This window comes from Leptodactylus fuscus, chromosome 3 (genome assembly GCF_031893055.1).
Source record: "Leptodactylus fuscus isolate aLepFus1 chromosome 3, aLepFus1.hap2, whole genome shotgun sequence".
Taxonomy (NCBI): domain Eukaryota; kingdom Metazoa; phylum Chordata; class Amphibia; order Anura; family Leptodactylidae; genus Leptodactylus; species Leptodactylus fuscus.
Window position 1 is genome coordinate 175,266,514 of NC_134267.1, and position 22,340 is coordinate 175,288,853.

At 40.9% G+C, this 22,340-nt stretch overlaps 1 protein-coding gene across 1 annotated transcript in view; it reads left to right on the forward strand.

Annotated features, from left to right (window-relative positions):
* The window catches only part of ERICH6 (glutamate rich 6), a 48,260-nt gene that overhangs the window by 22,014 nt on the left and 3,906 nt on the right, over window positions 1-22,340 (forward strand). Inside the window, exons 6-8 of the mRNA XM_075268804.1 lie at window positions 2,940-3,091; window positions 4,898-4,983; window positions 13,153-13,308. Coding sequence (XP_075124905.1) covers window positions 2,940-3,091; window positions 4,898-4,983; window positions 13,153-13,308 — 394 coding nt within the window. The remainder of the gene's footprint in view (window positions 1-2,939; window positions 3,092-4,897; window positions 4,984-13,152; window positions 13,309-22,340) is intronic.

Here is a 22,340-nt window from a genome sequence, read left to right on the forward strand (position 1 = left end):
GATACCACTATTATAAGGCCCCGTTCCAATGTACTGCTGACAGACTCCCTTTAACTTTTGTCTAATTTTCGATTTTTATTTCATTCTTTTCTATCTGTCTATCGTATTATTTCTAATATAGTGTATCTTAACTTTTAGATTTCATTTTCTTTATAACTTATAACTTCCATCACCCATTGCATACATTATTTCTCTATCCTATGCAATGGCATAGCAGGTCAGCGTGAACCATCTCCCATGTAACACGTTGTTGATACAGTAACATGTCTTCTTGTACAAGTCTAAAATTAGATCTGTTTTAAGCCGTAAGATGGCCAGGAGCAGTGTGTGCCCAGCTGTAGCTGTATTTACACGCTGCCTCTATTTCAGGCTATAAAAAAGCTTTATCCTCAGGATTACATTACTATTACAAGAAGGCTCGGGTATAATGGACTGTAGCTTGCAATGTTTATTTTGTTTGGATGGCTGATAAATGGCTCTTCTGATATGGGTTAATGATGTAGAGACAGTGCTTTATTAGGGCCCGAATGTGCTCATTTGCTTTATACTGCTTTTATTGTGTGTGAATATAACAAACTCCTCCATTCTGAGCACAACTAGTTTTTCTATAAATATGTCTTCTACGTAATATAAGGAAATCGACAATTACTGGTCATCTCATTGTAATCACTTAATTCATTTTTTATTACAGATATACTGGTGCTCTAGGATATCCCGTCACCGTATAAACAGAAAATATTGTATAAACAGCTTTAGGCTACGTTCACATCTGTGTCAGAGTCTCCATAGATTCCACTGAAAATCTGCAGAGAGAAATGTCCTGCAAGGAGGTCTTATTTCTCTGCCAGTTTCAGTAGAGTGGAAACCTTGCAGACTCCTTACTGGTGTCTGTGGGTCACCGCTGCTTTAGCAGATAGGCTCTCCATCGTTCAGGTTCCCCGGTGGACCCAAATGACAGAGAGCCCGGCACTAGTGTGAACCTAGCCTTAGCAATGTGAATACCATTCATCAGCAGTAACAAACTCGTTCTAACCATTTAATTCCTGCAACATTGTTTCTTTTTTATACAGCATAGAATTTACAGTTGGCAGACAAGAAAACAATGGGCAATACATAGTGCCTTCAAGGGTGTGACTGTTTTTACAGATTTGTGGTAAAAGTCACACAATGATAACATTTTGGTGTTAGTAGTCTTTGAGAAACAATTAGAAGCATTACCTTGAGCCACTTTGGTTATTATATCAGGGAATTACATTATCAGCCAGTGCGTAATATAATTAGAATATGTTTCCTTATGCCCATGGGCAATCTCCTAATAGCATTCTATTAGCAGAGCTGTTGGGAATTTCTAATTCTATCAGCCGAATGTATGCACCATTTATGGAAGCCAGTAGCCTGTCAGTGGACTCAGAGATGTTTCCTTGATACACTGACCAACTAATATCTTCTATATGTCTAAAAATATATGCTAGTGACCAGCAATGTAGAATATGCTATATGTGCAAGACAGCTGGCATAATATAGTTTGTCATATACACCTGTAAATAGGAATCTGCAACATATCGCTGTTCTATTAGAGGCAGTGATACCAAACAGGGCTACCACTGCAGCCAGGGGTGGCTTGGAAACCCGCCATGGGGTGAAGATGACTACATGCCTTCATGTAACATTATCTTTGTTATTAAGACGTTTTTTGTGTTAAAAATTATTTGGTAGCGGTGCTCGGTGAAATATTTTTTTTCCCCCCAGGGGTGCCCTGACTCTGAAAATGTTGGGAAACACTGGTCTAAGGACTACATTAGAGAGAGAAGAAGTCACTGAACCTAGACTTATCCAGCTGGGTATTTCATTGCTTTATTGTACATAGACTTAGGGATAAAACACTCAAGTCCATCTTCCTGTGCCCACATAGACAGCTTATGTTTACACACTCACAGAGGGAAAGCTGCCAATCTCTGTATTTTGTGAGTCTAGGCAACAATCAATGCGTTCAGCGCTCATTTACTTTGCCGCATTATTATTATTGGCTGATTAAAATGTATGGGGAAGGAACAATCACTACTGCGTTCCGTCTCCATTCTCCTGCATTTATTATCGGCAACACATCCTTGTTTACACTGGTTTATGTGCTGCCGATAATCTTCCATCTTTTATCTTCCAAAGAGATGTAATAGTGTTTGCTTGTTGGTCCGCTGGTCTCAGCACTATTATGGGTGTTTCCTATGAATGCTCAATCCTTATAATGGGCCTGAAAAACCTTAATAAAGCCGTAATAGCCTCTTAAGATAATGCATATTTGTAACAGGCTCTTAGGATAATGCATCTATTAATGTAAAACTATGTATGCCTTTGTTCATTATACCCTCTCTGTATCCTTCACTGTCTTTAGATAGGAAAGAATAAGAAAGTGAAAGTTGTCTTGACAGATACGAATGTTGGCTGCCTTCTTTAGTATTCTGACAGGAGCAAATACAGGGCTGTTAAAGCAGCCCTCCGATTCCCAATAAAAATGTAACAATAAATGCATAATACATAGTTAAAGCACCCTGTAACCTCTTATTTAACCTTTGTAGTACAGTTACTACAATTCCTAATTCATTCTTCATTTCTGTAAAATGGCCACCAACTTCTCTGACTGCTGCATAGGTATTGTGGGATACTCCTAAGTGCTCTGTGATAAACTACCTAGGAGCAAGGGGGGAGTCGCCTACCGAACCTGAAAGGGGTTTTCTGGGCAGAAAATCTTTTTTTTTTTTTTTTAAGAAAGGTCTGTTAGTGCTAGTGATGGGTTAATAAGTACACAAAAAAAATCCTTGAACATCCATTTATGTGTTAAAATCTAACTATGAAATCGCACTGCATTCTGATGTATATGTCCTTATGTTAGATGAGAGTAAATACAGCTATTCACAGTAGGACTTTCTACCTCTTAATGACAGATGGGAAGCCGATGAAAACCATTTCCTACCAGCTTTCAAGTGTCCCTCCTGCTGGAGACAGCTGGACCATTCCTCCAGACAATGAAGATACGATATCTGATGCAGAATCATTGGATCAAGAGCCATCTCTATATGACTTTACTAGTGATATGGTAATACTTACAGTCTATAACAGCGTCTTTAAAGGTTCAGCATTTAGATTTTTATTAAACAGATTTTATTAATCCTTTGTAGGGAAAGCAATACCTTTATACACCTAGCTTATAACTGACTTACGAAGAATCACTGTAGCTCATCATCCTCTTCAAAAAACAGCAGAGATCCACCAACAACTAAAGGCTAAGGCTCCACGTAGCAGACCACTGTGAAAAAACGCTACAAGAAAAAATTCAGTGGAAACTCATTGCGGTTTTTTTCTGCTCCAGTTATACCTATTGGGAAACCACCAGTGTCTCTGTAGGTATAATTGACATGCAGCAATTTCCAAAAACGCAATGGTTTTGGAAATTTCAGCATTTCCACAAAGGGCATTTTTCTGCAATGTGTGGATGGGACTGTAAAACACTAAGGTTTTTGCTGCAGCATATAATGCCATGTGGGGCTTCAACCTAAAGGAGTTTTTTAGGTTTTCAGGTGAACATCTGTAGGGGTCCACCACCAGGAACCCCAAAGGATCAGCACCGCTGCTATTACACAGGTACATACTGTATGATATCACGTTCTTTGGTCACATGGCCTGATCACAACTCACTTCCATTTAAGTGAATGGGCTGATCAGTGATACCAAGCACAGTCACTTCACAAATGTACGGCATTGTTTGTTGAGTGTTGAAGAGGCTGCACCTAAAAACACTGCAGTCCCTTCAAACAGCTGATTGACCAGGGGCTCAAGTGTGGCCTACCTGGCAATATCTAATTAATGACTTATTCTAAGGATTTCATTGGGTCTAATGCGGCCATGTGTTACACTCCCACCCCAACTCCTGCTCTATAGCGCTACCCACCCCTTTATCTTTCCCAAGTGTTTTTGGTTGTTTCTCTTTTTATCCTTATTCTCCTGTAGGATTTATTGTTTTGGATCAATCATTGTAACCTTTTATTATAAGAAGTGTGTTTCCTTTCAATGCCCATCCCTTGGCTAATATTATTTCTACTGATGAATATTATTTTCTTTGGAATGTTTTACACACTGTAAGGGTCAGTGCACACTAAGTTTTGTTGGCACTGATTTTGACGCTGAATCCACCTCAAAATCAACTTCCAAGAAAAGCCTCCCAATAGTTTTATTGTTAGGCTTTTTTTGGAGGCTGATTTTGAGGTGGAATCAGCGTCAAAATCAGTGCCTAGAAAACTTAGTGTGCACTGACCCTTACCTAGCTTTCCTGTTGTTTCCAAGTTATAATTCTATAAATTCCTTTGAAGCTAAAAGTGAGGGCCAGCACTTCCACTACTGAACGTTTTGATAGGAGTGATGCCCACTGTTGTAGGAGTGATCGCCCACTAATTGAGTGGCATCTGGTGGTTTTGGTGTTGAGGTTGGCCCAACCAACAACACAACATTAGATGGCAAAACTAAAATACTATACATCCCCGTCTCAGTTGTCTCTTAGGAGGCATTCACACGGGGCAAAATGACTCGGTGTGACTTTGCACGGAATTCACGCGAATTCCGTGATTGCCACCAGGATCCGCGCGGTTAAAAGGCCTCTCAATAGAGTTCTTTGGGGTGGCATTTTAACTGCGCGGATTCTGGCAGCAATCCCGCACGGAATTCGCGCGGAGACCGGGTGAATTCTGCGCGGAGTCGCGCCAGAATCTGAGCCATTTTGCCCCGTGTGAATGTCCCCTTAGGTGTCACATTTATGTGTTTTCCTTTGTAATAAATCAGTTGTGCAAGTGTATGAATGTAATATGTGGTAATATGTGCACACTGTGGACTGTTTCATGCTTTATTTCAGATGATGCCAGAGAGATTTGTCGAAAAATATTACAGGACAGGAAGGAAATTCCTCACAGTTTTTCCAGATGGAACTGCACAGATTTTGTATCCTTCACACGCCAAACATTACATTCTCTCAGTGACAAATGTGTTGTTAGTGTGTACAGAGTCTTCTCTGGTATGTCTCATAATGGGCATTAGCACACCAGGTGAAGTGAAAAGTCATTGGGGGAGATTTATTAAGACTGGCATTTTATATAGCATGTTAAACCGCAGTTTACTGTTGTAAGAATGTACTAAACATGCCCACCTTTTAATTATTTTGGCACATCTTTGGCTGTCCTGAATACAGAAACTGAAATCTGTTAAATCTGCCCTTCCTTTTAATGACATTCACATTTCATGCTACTTTTATGAGTGACAAGACTCAGGAAAGTGAATTCAATAACCAACACGGCACAGGACCACACTAGTGAGGAGGAGTTCGGGTGAAGTGCGCACAGTAAATTGCTGGAATCATGACTAAAGAATCTTCAATACATTTATTACTAGAAGCATTGAAGATTCTTTAGTCATGATTCCAGCAATTTACTGTGTGCACTTCACTCGAACTCCTCCCCACCAGTGTGGTCCTGTGCCGTGTTGGTTATTGAATTTACGTTAATTACGCCACTTCGTGTTGCGTGAAGGGGAAGGTTGCTGCCACCACTCCTTGGTTTATTATATGCTGGATTTGGTGTTGTGACAAATTCACAATATCAGGAGGTAAGAGGCCATTTGGGGCAATCTCACTAATCCCTTTTAATTTGATTACTACACTATATCACTGCTCCTCCTTTTATTTCAAGACTCAAGAAAGGTCACAAATTTTAGAAAAAAGCTCTTAATAAGGTATGCTCATTGGAGGGAATTTAATAATTTTCTACCATAGATGGGAGGTAAATATTTGGCACACAGTACTTTCTTGGGCCAATGATGCATTGCATTGTTCCTTCTGCTCCTTGCTTGCCCCTTTTTTAAAAAGTTGATAGAACAGGGCAAATACTAAGTATCCATTCACACGGAGGAAAATGGCGAGGAATTTGGTGTGGAATTTCAGTGCTGAAAAAAAGCCTCCCATTGACTTCAAAGGGAGGCTTTTTTTTTCAGCGCTGATATTCCACACCAAATTCCTCACCATTTTCTTCTGTGTGAATGGACCCAGGTTCACATGGGGTTTTTTGGACTGGAATTTAATACAGTCCAATACCGTCCAGTCCAAAAACGGCTAGACACGACTGGATGCCAGTGCAGTGCACTGGCATCCAGACGCGACATTCTGCTCCGGATTAGGCCCAAATCAATAGACCTAGTCGTGAGGGAGTGTCGCAAGGCGGACGTCCACGGCTGAATGAGCCGCGTAATCCACCTGAAGAAAGGGCACATCGATTTCAATGGGAGGTGGTTTTTTTAACTGGATTCTGACTCAGATTCTGCGTCTAAAACCGGCCCAAAAAACCCCGTGTGAACCCGGCCTAAGGTAGGCTATCAGTTCCTGAGTGGCCTAGGATACAATTCGCACTTGAAGTATTAAGAGCCCAAAGCCTCTTAATAATTCAGGTGCATCTTTTGCCAACCGAGGACTTGATTAAAACTGCCATACAGAACGCCAGTCTTAATAAATTTCTCCCATTGAGTATTATCATTTGCAATGCAGATAAAATAAAAAGAAGTGCAATAATTAGATTAGATTAACTGCACTGTAGCAAAACTGCATTTATGTACATTTTCATATTGTTTATACATGTTATTGTCTGCTGCTGCCATGTCTATATAAAATACAAGTTTTTGCTTGTAATGGAAAGAGATGTCATATGAAATAATATGCAGCATACAAGATATGTAAGCCCTTCTATTACCTAACCAGTTATACAGTAGAACACAAGGCGATAGCAGCAGCTAGTTATTGATTGCAGACAGGATTTAGCATTTGTCATCCTATTAATATTATAAATGTGAAAGTTTGTGAGTTTGGATGTTTGTGGCTTTGTGTGTTCGGATGTTTGTTAGTCAATCACGCAAAACCCGCTTGACCGATTTGGCTGAAATTTTCCACAAACATAGTTAATACACCCCATTGCGCAATAGGCTACTTTTCGTCACAATAGCGCACATACGTTTTTCCCAGGACCCCCACAAACCCCAAACTCACATCACTATCTCTGCAATCTCACACACTTTGGACCCCGATTTGGCTGAAATTTTCCACAAACATAGTCCCTACATTCGATTGCGCAGTAGGCTACTTTTCGTCACAATAGCGCACATACGTTTTTCCCAGGACCCTTTGGATGTTCGGATGTTTGGCGGTCAATCACGCAAAAACCGCTCCACCGATTTGGCTGAAATTTTCCACAAACATAGTCCCTACACTCGATTGCGCAATAGGCTACTTTTCATCACAATAGCGCACATACGTTTTTCCCAGGACCCCCACAAAACCCAAACTCACATCACTATCTCTGCAATCTCACACACTTTGGACCATAGCAAGCCACAAAATTCATATTACCCCCTACAGCAGAGGTCAACAACCCCTGGCACACATGCCAAGAGTGGCACTCCTGCCATATTTCACTGGCACGCCAGCAGCACAGGACCTGCAAGAGTTAAATAAAGTCTCTGCTAGAGCTGAGGCATAAGGACACTCCCCTTTGAGAGGGGTGCAGGAAACCCAGGGGGTGGAGCTTAATCGCTCAAGTCTCTGCCTGCTATAGTGATAGCTCCTGCCGAAGCTGCTAGCAAACTGAAAGTAAGAAACACACAGCTCCTTCCTTTACTTCCTATTCTCATTAATGTCAGGCATGGGGTTATTAGTTTAGTGTTAGTAACTCCATGTGCCTCACATTAATAGGAATAAACCCCATCATGTCCCTCATATTAACCCCTGTGCACCTGGTACTTCCGCTTGGACGTAGCCAGCGCGCTTAACCCCCCGCGTGCCGGCTACGTCCATTCATTTCTATGCGAGCGTGCTGTTCGGATCGGCTGATCCCAACAGTACTCGCTCATCTCTATCAGTAACTCTTACACTGGGGTTAATGTGAGGGACATGATGGGGTTAATTGCTATTAATAAGAGGCGCATGGAGTTACTAAACTGTCATGCACAGGGCCAGACTTTATGTTGCTTACTCAAGAGTATCCTGTGCCCAAAACTTACATGTACTGGCGCAAAATAACAACTCATATAATGTCGTATATCAAAGTATATTAACCTGAAATACTTCTGTCCCAAAGACACTATGTACAGTTTATACCAACACCGTATAGCGGCTGAAATACAAATTACATTCAACACAAAAGTCTCATGTGCTCTCAGAATTACAACAAAAACAAGAATATGCAAATCTGCCTTCCATGATGTAATTAGGAAGACAGTTGCTGCCTCATTGTTGCAAACCAATAGAGGGCGCTCACTGGAATGTGCAAGCCTGTCTTAAGACAGGATTCCAGTGAAATAACCCAATAATGGCTGCTCCCTTTAGCCTCATGCCCGACCTTCCAAGAGGCCTTTGTTTAGCAATGATGCTGGGATTAATACCAGGTATAGTCTCTATGGTATGGAAGGCAGATTTGCATATTCTTCCCATAGTTCCTTGCAAAGTAGAGTGCTAAAGGCTTAACAAGTCTCCACACACCTATATGGTGGTCTCTCCCTAAGGAGTGACAATATCCCCCGAACCCTGTCTAAGCCTCTCACCTCTACCAGGTTATAGTCCTCTCTACATCGGGCTGAAGAGATGCAACCAGATCGAAACAGCTGTCCTCGATTGAGAGACTATACCTGGTATTAATCCCAGTGCCATTGCTAAACAAAGGCCTCTTGGAAGGTCGGGCATGAGGCTAAAGGGAGCAGCCATTATTGGGTTATTTCACTGGAATCCTGTCTTAAGACAGGCTTGCACATTCCAGTGAGCGCCCTCTATTGGTTTGCAACAATGAGGCAGCAACTGTCTTCCTAATTACATCATGGAAGGTGGATTTGCATATTCTTCCCATACAACAAAAACAAGATACACAGTTACATTTCATATCCCATACCTTATACACAGTACGAAAACCTTACCCGCGCCTGTATATACCCACTTCTACAATCACCGCAGACGAAGTCGCGGGTACCAGCTAGTGATGATATAATACACTTTAGTGATTTACATACTGTAGCTTATCACTTAACAGTGAATACTTTGCAGTTTTCCATCCTTCCAGCTCACACAGTTACACCATGTGATGGCGAGAGCATCTGATGGCGTGATCTGCTTATGTAATGCTAGGATTATATTTGCTTCTATTGAATCTAGTTACCATTTATATGTGGTGAAGATATTAATGTATCCTTGAAAGCAATGGTCACATCTTAGCTGTATTTCAGTCATTGCATTGAGGAGATTTACCAAGCTAGACTGACTAGTCTACACTGTCTACACTGTGTTTCTGTTACACAGAATTTCAAAGGTATTAACAGACCCGTCAGGTTGTCCCTATTACATTACTGCTTGGCCAGCCTGTACCTATAATACATAATATGGTGTACTGTACTGTCAAATATCTCACTGGTGGAGGCCAAAATAGACACTCTTGTCCTCTGTTTAGCTGATATAATACTATAGATATAGTTAGCTTGTATGTATGTTATACTGGCAAACACAATAAAAGTACAGCAAATATGTAATGTAAACTCAGCCTTACTACTGTATTGCTATGGTGTGCTCTGTTTTTTAGAAGAAAAAAAGTTCAGTAGTACATGTTCAGGTACAGCTTCAGACTATAAAAGTATATGTTTCACTTTAAGATAATATTTTTTCTTCTGTGTCTTGTATTCATAATGTTACTTGGTGAACACCAGTCAATGTTGAGTTAGCCTAACACATGACCGATAGATAAAATAGACGGCTTGCATCTGAAGGGTACCTGTTTTCAGGAATTATTAATAGATTTGAGTCTATTGAAGAATCCGTTAAAAACAGGGGAAAAATAGGACATGTACTAGGCTTGAGTGATTGGGATTGGAAAAGATCGGATTCCAATCGGCGATCAAGTAAATTTCACGATCGTGATCGGAATTCAGACCCGATCTGTTCCAGCGGGATCGAGGTCGGAGATTATTTCAAGATCGGCTCAACCCTTAAGTGACTTTGCCCATAGAGAAGCATTGACTAGGGTTGAGGATTGGGATCAGAAAAGATCGGAACCCGATCAGCGATCGAGCAAATTTCACGATCGCCATCGGCTGGAAAATGATCGGAAATCGGATTTTGAAATCGATCCTGAAATCTCAAGATCAGCTCAACCCTAACGTACTATTGTTTTGATGGTCCTTTAAAACAAACTGTCAAAAAAATGCTAGCAGAAAAATGAACCCATTGAAGTCAATGGGAGGCTTTTTTTTTCAGCGCTGAAATTCCACACCAAATTCCTCACCATTTTCCTTTTTTTTTAAAAAAATGTAGATTGTGAGCCCTACATGGAGCTCACAATGTACATTTTTCCCTATCAGTATGTCTTTTTTGGAATATGGGATGGAAATCCATGCAAACACGGGGAGAACATACAAACTCCTTGCAGATGGTTTTATGCCCTTGGTGGGATTTGAACACCAGGACTCCAGCGCTGCAAGGCTGCAGTGCTAACCACTGAGCCACCGTGTGGCCCCAATTCCTCACCATTTTCCTCCGTGTGATTGGACCCTAAGTGAGCTGTCATTGATCTGAAAGGCTTTTGCCTGCAATCGTATGTCTGAATTTCAGTAATAGAAATGCATGAGCAATGTCTGTTTACAGGGATTAAGCAGAGAAAAATAAAGCTTCCCACTTTTCAGTCTCCTCTGCTGCTTCTTCAGCTCTGTGACGTCACCAGCTCCACTTGAGCGGCCACGTCAGTCTTTGTTTATTTCTCCCCATCAATGAAGTGCTATACATGTACATCACTGCTGCAGCCTTAGTTCCAGACTTAAGTAGAAAAATATCATCTTTTACTGATAACTCTCTAGTGTCAAGTTACATTTGATACATCTGTACATGCTAGAATCACTGGTAAGGTCAGTCATGTCTGTGATCACGTGCATGTACATCATGTCCTCACTGCAGCAAAGTAAACAGAATGATAGGGAGTAGAGATGAGCGAACACTAAAATGTTCGAGGTTCGAAATTTGATTCGAACAGCCGCTCACTGTTCGAGTGTTCGAATGGGTTTCGAACCCCATTATAGTCTACGGGGAACATAAACTCGTTAAGGGGGAAACCCAAATTCGTGTCTGGAGGGTCACCAAGTCCACTATGACACCCCAGGAAATGATACCAACACCCTGGAATGACACTGGGACAGCAGGGGAAGCATGTCTGGGGGCATAAAAGTCACTTTATTTCATGGAAATCCCTGTCAGTTTGCGATTTTCGCAAGCTAACTTTTCCCCATAGAAATGCATTGGCCAGCGCTGATTGGCCAGAGTACGGAACTCGACCAATCAGCGCTGGCTCTGCTGGAGGAGGCGGAGTCTAAGATCGCTCCACACCAGTCTCCATTCAGGTCCGACCTTAGACTCCGCCTCCTCCGGCAGAGCCAGCGCTGATTGGCCGAAGGCTGGCCAATGCATTCCTATGCGAATGCAGAGACTTAGCAGTGCTGAGTCAGTTTTGCTCAACTACACATCTGATGCACACTCGGCACTGCTACATCAGATGTAGCAATCTGATGTAGCAGAGCCGAGGGTGCACTAGAACCCCTGTGCAAACTCAGTTCACGCTAATAGAATGCATTGGCCAGCGCTGATTGGCCAATGCATTCTATTAGCCCGATGAAGTAGAGCTGAATGTGTGTGCTAAGCACACACATTCAGCACTGCTTCATCACGCCAATACAATGCATTAGCCAGTGCTGATTGGCCAGAGTACGGAATTCGGCCAATCAGCGCTGGCTCTGCTGGAGGAGGCGGAGTCTAAGGTCGGACCTGAATGGAGACTGGTGTGGAGCGATCTTAGACTCCGCCTCCTCCAGCAGAGCCAGTGCTGATTGGCCGAATTCCGTACTCTGGCCAATCAGCGCTGGCCAATGCATTCTATTAGCCCGATGAAGTAGAGCTGAATGTGTGTGCTTAGCACACACATTCAGCTCTACTTCATCGGGCTAATAGAATGCATTGGCCAATCAGCGCTGGCCAATGCATTCTATTAGCTTGATGAAACAGAGTGTGCACAAGGGTTCAAGTGCACCCTCGGCTCTCCTACATCAGAGCCGAGGGTGCGCTTGAACCCTTGTGCACACTCTGCTTCATCAAGCTAATAGAATGCATTGGCCAGCACTGATTGGCCAGAGTACGGAATTCGGCCAATCAGCGCTGGCCAATGCATCCCTATGGGAAAAAGTTTATCTCACAAAAATCACAATTACACACCCGATAGAGCCCCAAAAAGTTATTTTTAATAACATTCCCCCCTAAATAAAGGTTATCCCTAGCTATCCCTGCCTGTACAGCTATCCCTGTCTCATAGTCACAAAGTTCACATTCTCATATGACCCAGATTTGAAATCCACTATTCGTCTAAAATGGAGGTCACCTGATTTCGGCAGCCAATGACTTTTTCCAATTTTTTTCAATGCCCCCGGTGTCGTAGTTCCTGTCCCACCTCCCCTGCGCTGTTATTGGTGCAAAAAAGGCGCCAGGGAAGGTGGGAGGGGAATCGAATTTTGGCGCACTTTACCACGCGGTGTTCGATTCGAACATGGCGAACACCCTGATATCCGATCGAACATGTGTTCGATAGAACACTGTTCGCTCATCTCTAGTAGGGAGCAATGGAGTGGAGTGTATACATATATGAGAATTATTTTATGCATGTATTTATGATGTATTTATGCATGCACATATGATAATTATTTTACACAAGTAGTCAGGGAATTCTTTGCAGCCATCCATCATTTGGGTCCATTGAGAGACCCAAATGATGGAGAGCCCATCTGCTAAAGTAGTGGTTATCCACGGGCACCTGCGGACCCTATAGACTGTAATGGAGTCCACCAGGTGTCCGTCACGTTTTTGGTGTTTTTATATTGAAATTAGCAGAAAGAAAAGTCCTCCGTGCAGTCCTCCAAGCAATCTTTGGTGCATCCTGCAGTGGAGTCTACTGTACTTCAGATACTTGATGCACATGTGAACTTAGCCTAAGGGCCATTGTGTGTATCATACAGGCACAATCTGTAGTGATAAGAATATTAGTTATTAGCCTTATCTTGCAGCTATCCATCTGGTAACCTGGCCATTATAATTATTCCACGTAAGATAAGAGAATCCATCTGTATTGTTCAAGAAGACACAGAGCACGGCGCAGACATCCTAGCAGTATTTGGATCTTCTGGAAGAGCTACATGCTACCACCCAAACAAGAATGTATGGTATGTTCCAAAAACTCTGCCTTTGGCTTACTGTACCTAGACACAAACAGGTTTCCTCAATAAGCACAACGGGCCTAATTTTCAAACACCAACCATATAAAGGACCGTACAAAGTCACAAATAGCCAATATATATAAAAAAAGTTTTCCATATATTTTATTTATCAAAATTGTTAAAAATTCATTGTGATCAGCAGATGTAGATGGAACAATATATGTCATCCCGATTATTAACTTTTCTGTGTGTTCTGACTATTATATAGTATCCACTTTATATTTATAAGTCTGGTCCGTTGTTTGCGTTTTGGTATATATCCATGTAATTGCTATTGTTCCATCTACATCTGCTGATCACAATGAATTTTTAACAATTTTGATAAATAAAATATATGGAAAACTTTTTTATATATATTGGCTATTTGTGACTTTGTACGGTCCTTTATATGGTTGGTTACTGTACCTAGTCCATGTGTGCATTTTATCTGATGTAGCCTACTATCCTATGGGCTTTGTGGTTCCTTTCAGCTCAATAAGGCATGTTGTGAAGAGTCATTAGAGCTGTGTGCTAATGCTAAAATGCCCTGATTGTGATAGGAGCCGTCTCCCTGCTGACTGCTGCAGATCAGCACATTCACAGCACTTGTACAGTTCCAGTGCTGCTAATATTAACTAAATTGGCAGTCTCCCAAAGTATCGTGCGACTATTAGAATGGTTTCTCTGGGCAGCAGGATTGTGGAGTGTTAAAGAATACAAAAATAACATTTCTTGGAAATGAATAAGCCATAAGTATTAAAAAAACATGCATATGCACTTATATCAGTACTGTATGTAATGTACTGAATGCTGTATATACTATATAAGTATATGTGTAAGCACCCTTATAATGTTATATAAGCAGTTTACTTTATTATGTGTTAACCCTTTCAAGCCAAAAATTCTATAAAAACATTTAAATCACATTTTCACATTATGGAATTCAGTGTCACTAAAGGAAGGACCAGATTGTGGGGATAACGTCTATCCTTAGGGAGAGACCACCTTCTCAGGTGTGTGGAGACTTATAGCCATAGTTGCTCCACTGCAAGGGAACATGGGAAGAATATGCAAATCTGTCTCCCAAGATGTAAACAGGGAGACAGTGCCTCTGTTATGCTGCCCTCTATAGCAAGCAAGCACCACCTTCTCAGGTGTGTGGAGACTTATAGGTGGTCTCTCCCTAAGGATAGATGTTATCCCCACAATCTGGTCTCACAGCCTCTCACTTAAACCAAATCAGTTCTCTCTAGGCTGCGCTGATGACGTCCAAAGAGACAGAAACGGTGCCGTCCGTACCTGAGAAACTGATTTGGTTATAACCTCGCATCATGCAGCAAAGGCTTCTGGGAAGTCGGGCATGTTGTTCAGGGTTGCTTGCTATAGAGCAGGGATAGGGAACCTTCGGCTCTCCAGCTGCTGTGAAACTACAACTCCCAGCATGCTCCATTTACTTCCATGGGAGTTCCAAGAACAGAAGAGCAAGTATGCATGCTGGGAGTTGTAGTTTTGCAACAGCTGGAGAGCCGTACGTTCCCTACCCCTGCTATAGAGGGCAGCATAACAGAGGCACTGTCTTCCTGTTTACATCTTGGGAGACAGATTTGCATATTCTTCCCATAAAGGAAGGACTTCAGTTTAGGAATGGAGGGTGATTACAAAAAGCATCTTACTCAGGAGGACCTGTCCTGTCCTGCATGACTGACAATGTCTGTAAAGTGCTATAAAGTAAGCAAAAAATAATAATAATTACATAAACCGGTGTAATGTTTCATGTCCCCTGTGGTGGCGCTACAGGAAAATTGAATACTTAGTTTGGAGGTTTTAGTCAGGTGATTTCCTAAGGATCCCAAACAGTAAGGGGGCAGAATCAGTGGCAGATAAAAAGACTCCCATTGACTTCAATGGGTTCCGTTTAACACGCGTAACATATTGAAATCAATGGGAGGCTTTTTAACCCATCGATTTCAATGTGTTACATGCGTTAAACGGAACCCATTGAAGTCAATGGGAGGCTTTTTATCAGTGCTGATTCTGCTGCGAGTTATCGTGGCAGAATCAGCGCAACTTTTACTCTGTGTGAATGCTCCCGAAGACTTTTTATGAGCAGATTATTTTCAAAGGACCCATATAAGATGGAGGAACCCTTTTAATAGGTTGTCAATTAACCTTTTCTGCGCAAAAGTTGAATTCTGCAGGTGAAAACCACATCAGTAACTGACAAAAACATTTCACTGCAGTTGGGGGTCTTTGTTGGAGCAATGGCAGAGAAAATTTCATCTATTACCTGGCTACTGTAGCTCACGGCAAGTGACTCATGCTCTGTCCTATCATTTCCTCAGGTTAAGGCTAAGGCCACACATTGCAGAAGCGTACCCATTTTGGCTGCTGCAGAAACGTAGAATAAATTAAAGTTGTATTTTACAGTAGAATCAAAATGATTGAGGTTTTATATAACGCAATCCACATACTGTGGGAAAAAAGAGCTCCAGGAAAACAAAAATGTGTACATTTATTTAAAAAAAAAATGCTGCACGTTAATTTTAGCTACAGAATTGCAATTGTTTCCCTTTTAGGGTGAGTTCAAAATCACGGCCGTAAAATAGCGCCACGTATACGATCTCAGCTCCCATTGAAATCAATGGGAGCATATACGGCCCACAAAAGCTCACGCGGCGTATATGTGCCACATCACGCGGCACTTTACTCCATGTGTACTCACCCTTATATTTAGTCGGAGCAAAAAAACTCTATGGAAAACGTTGCAGGAAAAAAAAGCAGTGTGTTTTTGCTGCATTTGCTGGGGGTACACAATTATTTCTGTTTAGTAGGGTCTCCACTTTGGCTACAATGGGGGATGGGAAGAACTTGAAGTGATGTGAAAGGCTTGCACATCTCTAATCATGAATCTTCTTTTTAGTATACATAAATTGTTCGAGTTGCATGTAACCCAAATAAAAATGCAAGATTGCTGCAAAACTTGGCATGCAGTTATGTCTGATATGTTAAAGGTTTCAGTCTGATTAGACACTGGGTCTTGTAAATAAAGGGCATAAAAGTGAGACTCCTTTTGGGTAGTGGATAAGAAATAAATGACTTCTAGACATGCTTCTACTATGTACCCAAAGACATTTCTGCCCAGTTGGCAGATTTTCAGAGCAGTGGCTATATGAGGGCACGCACACTCAGCAAACAGGCCCAAACAGACCACCAGTACAGAAGATTGTTTGACCCATTGAAAGGGTCCATTCACACGGTGGAAAATGGTGAGGAATCTGGTGTGGAATTTAGGCGTTGAAAAAAAAAAGCCTCCCATTGACTTCAGTGGATTTTTTTTTCTGCTGGGAGAAAAAGGAACCCAGTGATGTCAAAAGGAGGCTTTTTTTTCAGTGCTGAAATTCTGCACCAAATTCCTCACCATTTTACTCTGTGTGAATGGACCCTGACAAGCATGAGCAGGACCCACACTTACTTCATCCACCATGTAGATGGCTCCTTCATTACACATGCCTGTCTTTGCCTGGACTATTTCTAGCACTTAGCAGAAGGAAATTTTGTGTCACAGTGCCCATCACGTGTCCTGCAATTGACAGTCAGTCAGCAATAACACTATTTGCAGCAGAACTGGAACGTCTTCAGAGACTAATCCAGGTTCTGTTTGGGATCACACAATGGTCAAGTTCAAGTATGGAGACCTTGTTGTGAGCATTTCAATCTTGCCTTGACACATTGCCCCAGCTTCTGGTGTGGTGATCCTGGGAATCATTGCATATGGCAGTCAGTGATATGGCAGTGATATGAGTGAGAGTAATAGCTTGGTGATATGTGCAGGACATCCTCGGGACACATGTTGCTTCTCATGGTAGGGATTACAAGTGACATTTTTCAGCAGGATAATGCTCACTCACAAACACAGCAAGGTTATTTATATATATATATATATATATATATATATATATATATAAATATATATATATATAAATATATATATTTATTTATTTATTTATTTATTTTTAATTTCTTCCTAAATATACAGCATATTGTTAATGGTTAAAGTAACCTTTGAGACCTTGCACATATAGAGTATTTAGTCACATTATAATATGCACCATACATTAGGACTTTATAAGATAATTGCAGAAATGTAACATACATTTGTCTGGTTATCTATGATCACTGATGAACAGTGAAGGGTGAAGTATACAGTATATATGAGACGAATGTTCACCTGACACTGTTTGGTTAGAGATAACCTGCTCCAGTATTCATAAGCTCTGCTTTTACTGCTCTCTGAGCTGCTGAAATGTAATCTTCCATCTCTGCAATATAGAAACAGTCATCTGTCATCTGCAGAATTTCTATTCATATATTAATAATACAGTATTTTTAGAAAAGATTGATAATCAAGTTTCCTATCGTTTGACTGTGAAAATAAATCTAAGTTTATACAATATTGAAACTGCCTTGACAAATTAAAATTGCCATATCAAAACTATATATAAATATCATAAAAATATTGACCTAAACCATAGTATGGAAGGTTATTGTGTCTTATGCCTTACACTATAGAGCACTATCCTCCTAACACTTTTAAAGTATACTTTTCATCACATATAAAACCCTAAACTGCCTCCATTACGGTATACAGATCATAATAGATTGATAAAGGTTTGACTCTCCAAAATGCTTCTTGCTCTACCTGATAAGAGTTATGAGAGTGGTGCCAGTCTCACATGTCCAGGAATGGCATTACAAGTACAAGCTCTTCATTGGCTGCAGCTTCAACTGCACACAACACATTCTCGCGATGCTGCTGGATCCGGCTCTGTACACCCACTACTTTATGTATTTATTTTTCTTACCACCAAGCTCTGTAGTGTAATGGCAATGGTTTGGGGAAATGTATATGTGAAGACACTGTTCCTTTACACTGCTATATAAAATGTTTAGCTTTAGAGTCCACTTAAGTCTTGTGGGTGCGATAACCATGCTTAGAGGAATTCTCCTATTTCTGTTGCATTAATCCTTGTACAACAAGCCAGACAATGTTTTTTTGGGATTTATTTTTATTGAAAAGTGAACCTACTATATTTAATAGATTCATTACAAACAGAGTGATCTATTTCATAGAGTCAGTACATGTAGAGTGATTATTATATGTTGGCCTACTGAAGTTTGTCCAGTAAATGCCCTCAATACTTGGTTGTGGCTCCTTTTGCATGAATGACTGCATCAATGTGGCAATGTGGCATGGAGGGATCAGCCTGTGGCACTGCAGAGGTGTTATGGAAGCCCAGGTTGTATGATAGCAGCCCTCAGCTCGTCTGCATTGTTGGGTCTGGTGTCTTTCATCTTCCTCTTGACAATACCCCATAGATTCTCTATGTGGTTAAGGTCAGGCGAGTTTGCTGGCCATCAAGCACAGTGATACTGTGGTTATTAAACCAGGTCTTGGCACTTTTAGCAGAGTGGACAGGTGCCAAGTCCTGCTAAAAAATGAAATCTGAATCTCCATAAAGCTTGTGGGCAGAGGGAAGCATGAAGTACTCTAGAATGTCCTGGTAGGCGGCTGCGCTGACTGTGGTCTTGATAAAACACAGTGGACCTACACCAGCAGATGACATGGCTCCCCAAACCATCAGTGATTGTGGAAACTTCACACTAGGCCTCAAGCAGCTTGGATTGTGTACAGAGGCCTCTCCACTCTTCCTCCAGACTCTGGGACCTTCCAAATAAAATACAAAATTTACTTTCATCTGAAAACACGTTTGACCACTAAGCAACAGTCCATAACTTTTCTCCTTTGCCCAGTTAAGACGATTCTGACGCTGAGTCTGGATCATGAGTGGCCTGACACTGACTTCTGGAGAACTATCAACTGTCACATTATTCCCTATGATTGAGCAGCCTATAAAGCCAGACCTAGGGATCATGTAACGGTTAGAAAACCTTGGCAGGTGACACCATGAGCCTACAATATTTTTTCACAATTTACTGTAATTCTGTGAGATATTTAGTATCTTTTGGGTTTTCATTACCTGCAAGCCATAAACATCAAACATTCACAGAAATAAATTCTTGAAAAAGATCACTCTGTGTGGAATTGAATCCATAAAATATATGAGTTTCACTGAAATAAATGAACTTTACAAAGATATTGTAATTTATTGAGATGCACCGGTATGGACATACCAGGAATGAGGTAAAAATTATTTCTAGCAAATACGTCATATGTTCAGGCCACATGTTGTACATTTATAAACTACCGTGACAAATTATTTTAGCTTTTCTGTAACAAGTCATAAAATAGCAGTGTTGGGCAATGGGGAGTTGTTCTTACCTTGTTCCTACATATCAGATTTGATGCACATTTCGGTAAATTTTTGTAAGCGAAAACTATTAGTAAATAATGATAAATGAAGTACTTATCATTTATGGATCCAGTCCTGGTTTTAGCGGAACAAGAAGCATATAAAATCACACCAAATCTGTTATGTGTATAAAGAAGGAACAAAATAGAAAAGTAGAATTGTAAAGCAAGATGGGCCCCATGGCTATAATGATCATCATAATGTCTGTCATTTTATTAGTCAAGATAACACAGCTGTGCTGTTATGAATGGGTCCGTATACTGTCCGCGAAAAACCTGGATAGCACACTGAAGCACGCCGCTGTTATCTGCAAGGGGCCTAAGTCTCCTGCACAGATGTAAACACAGACCAAAACCACTTTCACACAACAGCATATAGATCAGTATTTTACATCAGTATTTGCAAACCAAAAACAGGAGCCGATGCAAAATATGCAAAGGGTGCAAGTCTCTTTATTCGTTTTTTTCTTTAATATTTTACTCTTTCTTTTGGCTGATCTAAATACCGCTGTGTGCGGCTGGCCTACGGCCTGTTTTACACTAACCACTAACCTATTTTGAAACATCCAATGTGGATCCACAATATGAAAATATTCAACTACGTTCACGTCTTTGTTCACGGTCACAACAGAAGCCTCTAGTCCTACTAGATCTGTATTCTTATACAGGAAACTGAAGGATACCAAAACAGGAATCTGATGGACCACATTATAGTCAATGGGATCTGTTGGGCTTCATTCATGTCCAGTGTCAATCATGTAATGGGGTTGTCTTCAGTATGGGTATCATGGAATAGGAAAATGGAATGAACACAGCAGATATGAACCAGATGACAATGCATTGGTAATAATGATAGATCTTCTAGGCAGGAAATATTCTGAGAAAAGGTTAAAATACGGATGACACTGATGTAATGCAGATGACTTATGGATATACATCCATGTTCTAATCATTCTCCCTAGACATCAATGGGCTTTTACATAGAGGAATCAAAAAACAGCAGTTTTAATTGTGTATGTATTTTGTATGCCTATGTGAATACACTCATAGATTAACATCAGCCCTGTATTATGGACAGAAAACAAGTGATACTGATAAAATTATACTTGTGTGGAAGTATCCTAAGAGCACGCAAGATAGAAGGTCATTTGTATCAATCCCGTCTAAACCTGTTATATCCCCCTGTACGTAATACTTTATAATGAGAGACACTAACAGAAAAATGCTACTGTTAAGGAGCTGTGCGATTCAAGAAACCTAGAATTAATAAGAATGCTTGGATAGTAAAGGTGAGACATTGTAATGTTCTTCTTCAGGCCATAATTCTATAACCAGCACTGACATATGCATGCATAGCACGGCATCTTATTAGCTAGTTGTGTAAAGTGCTGCCACTCTGTACACACAGACTAGTCATGTGAATACTTAAGGGTCCATTCACACAGAGTTTTTTGGTGAGGATTTTGGTGTTGAATCCGAATATAGAATACACGTGGAACAAACACCTCCCCATAGAGTTCTATGGGTTCCGCTAGCTTTTTTTTTCCGCTAGTGGAAAAAAAGCTTCCTGTAGGCAGATTCCGCCTGCAAAAACCAACGCAGTCAATGGAAAATTCACGTGGAATAGGCAAAAAAAACACGTAGAAAAAACGCTAGTGGTTTTTTCAAGGTCCATACACTGTGCTGGAGGGTCCATTCACACAAAGGAAAATGGCGCTTTATTTGGTTCTGAATTTTTATCAATGAATAAAAAAGCATCCCATTAATTTCAATGGGTTCCCCTAACTTTTTTTTGCACTAGCGGAAAATTCCGCTAGTGGGGAAAAAAAGCTAACAGAACCCAGTGAAATCAATGGGAGGCTTTTTTTTGCGTTGAAATTCCACACCAAATTCCTCACCATTTTCCTCCATGTGAATGACCCTTAACAGTAACTTACAAAATGCTTCAAAGTCACTGCCCCCTTTTAGTGTCTACCACCACCTGGGAAATGGTGTCATTGCTCTGCATGCTCACTCAAACTTCTAAGGTATATACTTATGTGAATGACGGCTACATTGGAAGAGAACCTATTACATTATTACCAGTAAGACGGCTACTAACTTACATGTCACCTTTTCTTCTTTGCTTTCTAATTTTAGACCTTCGTGTCAGTGACAGAAGTTGTACAGCAAAGCAAGTCAGATTAGATCTTAATCTGATCTAAGAGCCCATCCAGGCCTTATATATATAGAAGTCATAGCACTGTACATATAGGCAAGGCATATTTTAAATGCAGTAGTTTACATACAGTACAGTAGTAACATCTCACATATTGCACACAAAGGGGAAATGTATTAAGACTGACATTGTCTACCCCAGTCTTAGATGGGGTAAAAAATAATAAGGGGTTATCCACTTTCTATATTGATTCGCCATCAATATAAAATCTGTGGGGTTCGACACCCACGACCCCACAGATCAACATAGACTTCATTTGGGCAGCGTTGCAGTACCTAAAGCCACTGCTAAAGTTTGTATGGCATGTGAACAGTGTGGTACCTGGCATGTAAACATTACTAGGAGGTGCACTGTCCTATCACAGATGATCTGCAGGAATCCCAAATGTAGGACCCTTGTGGATCTAATATT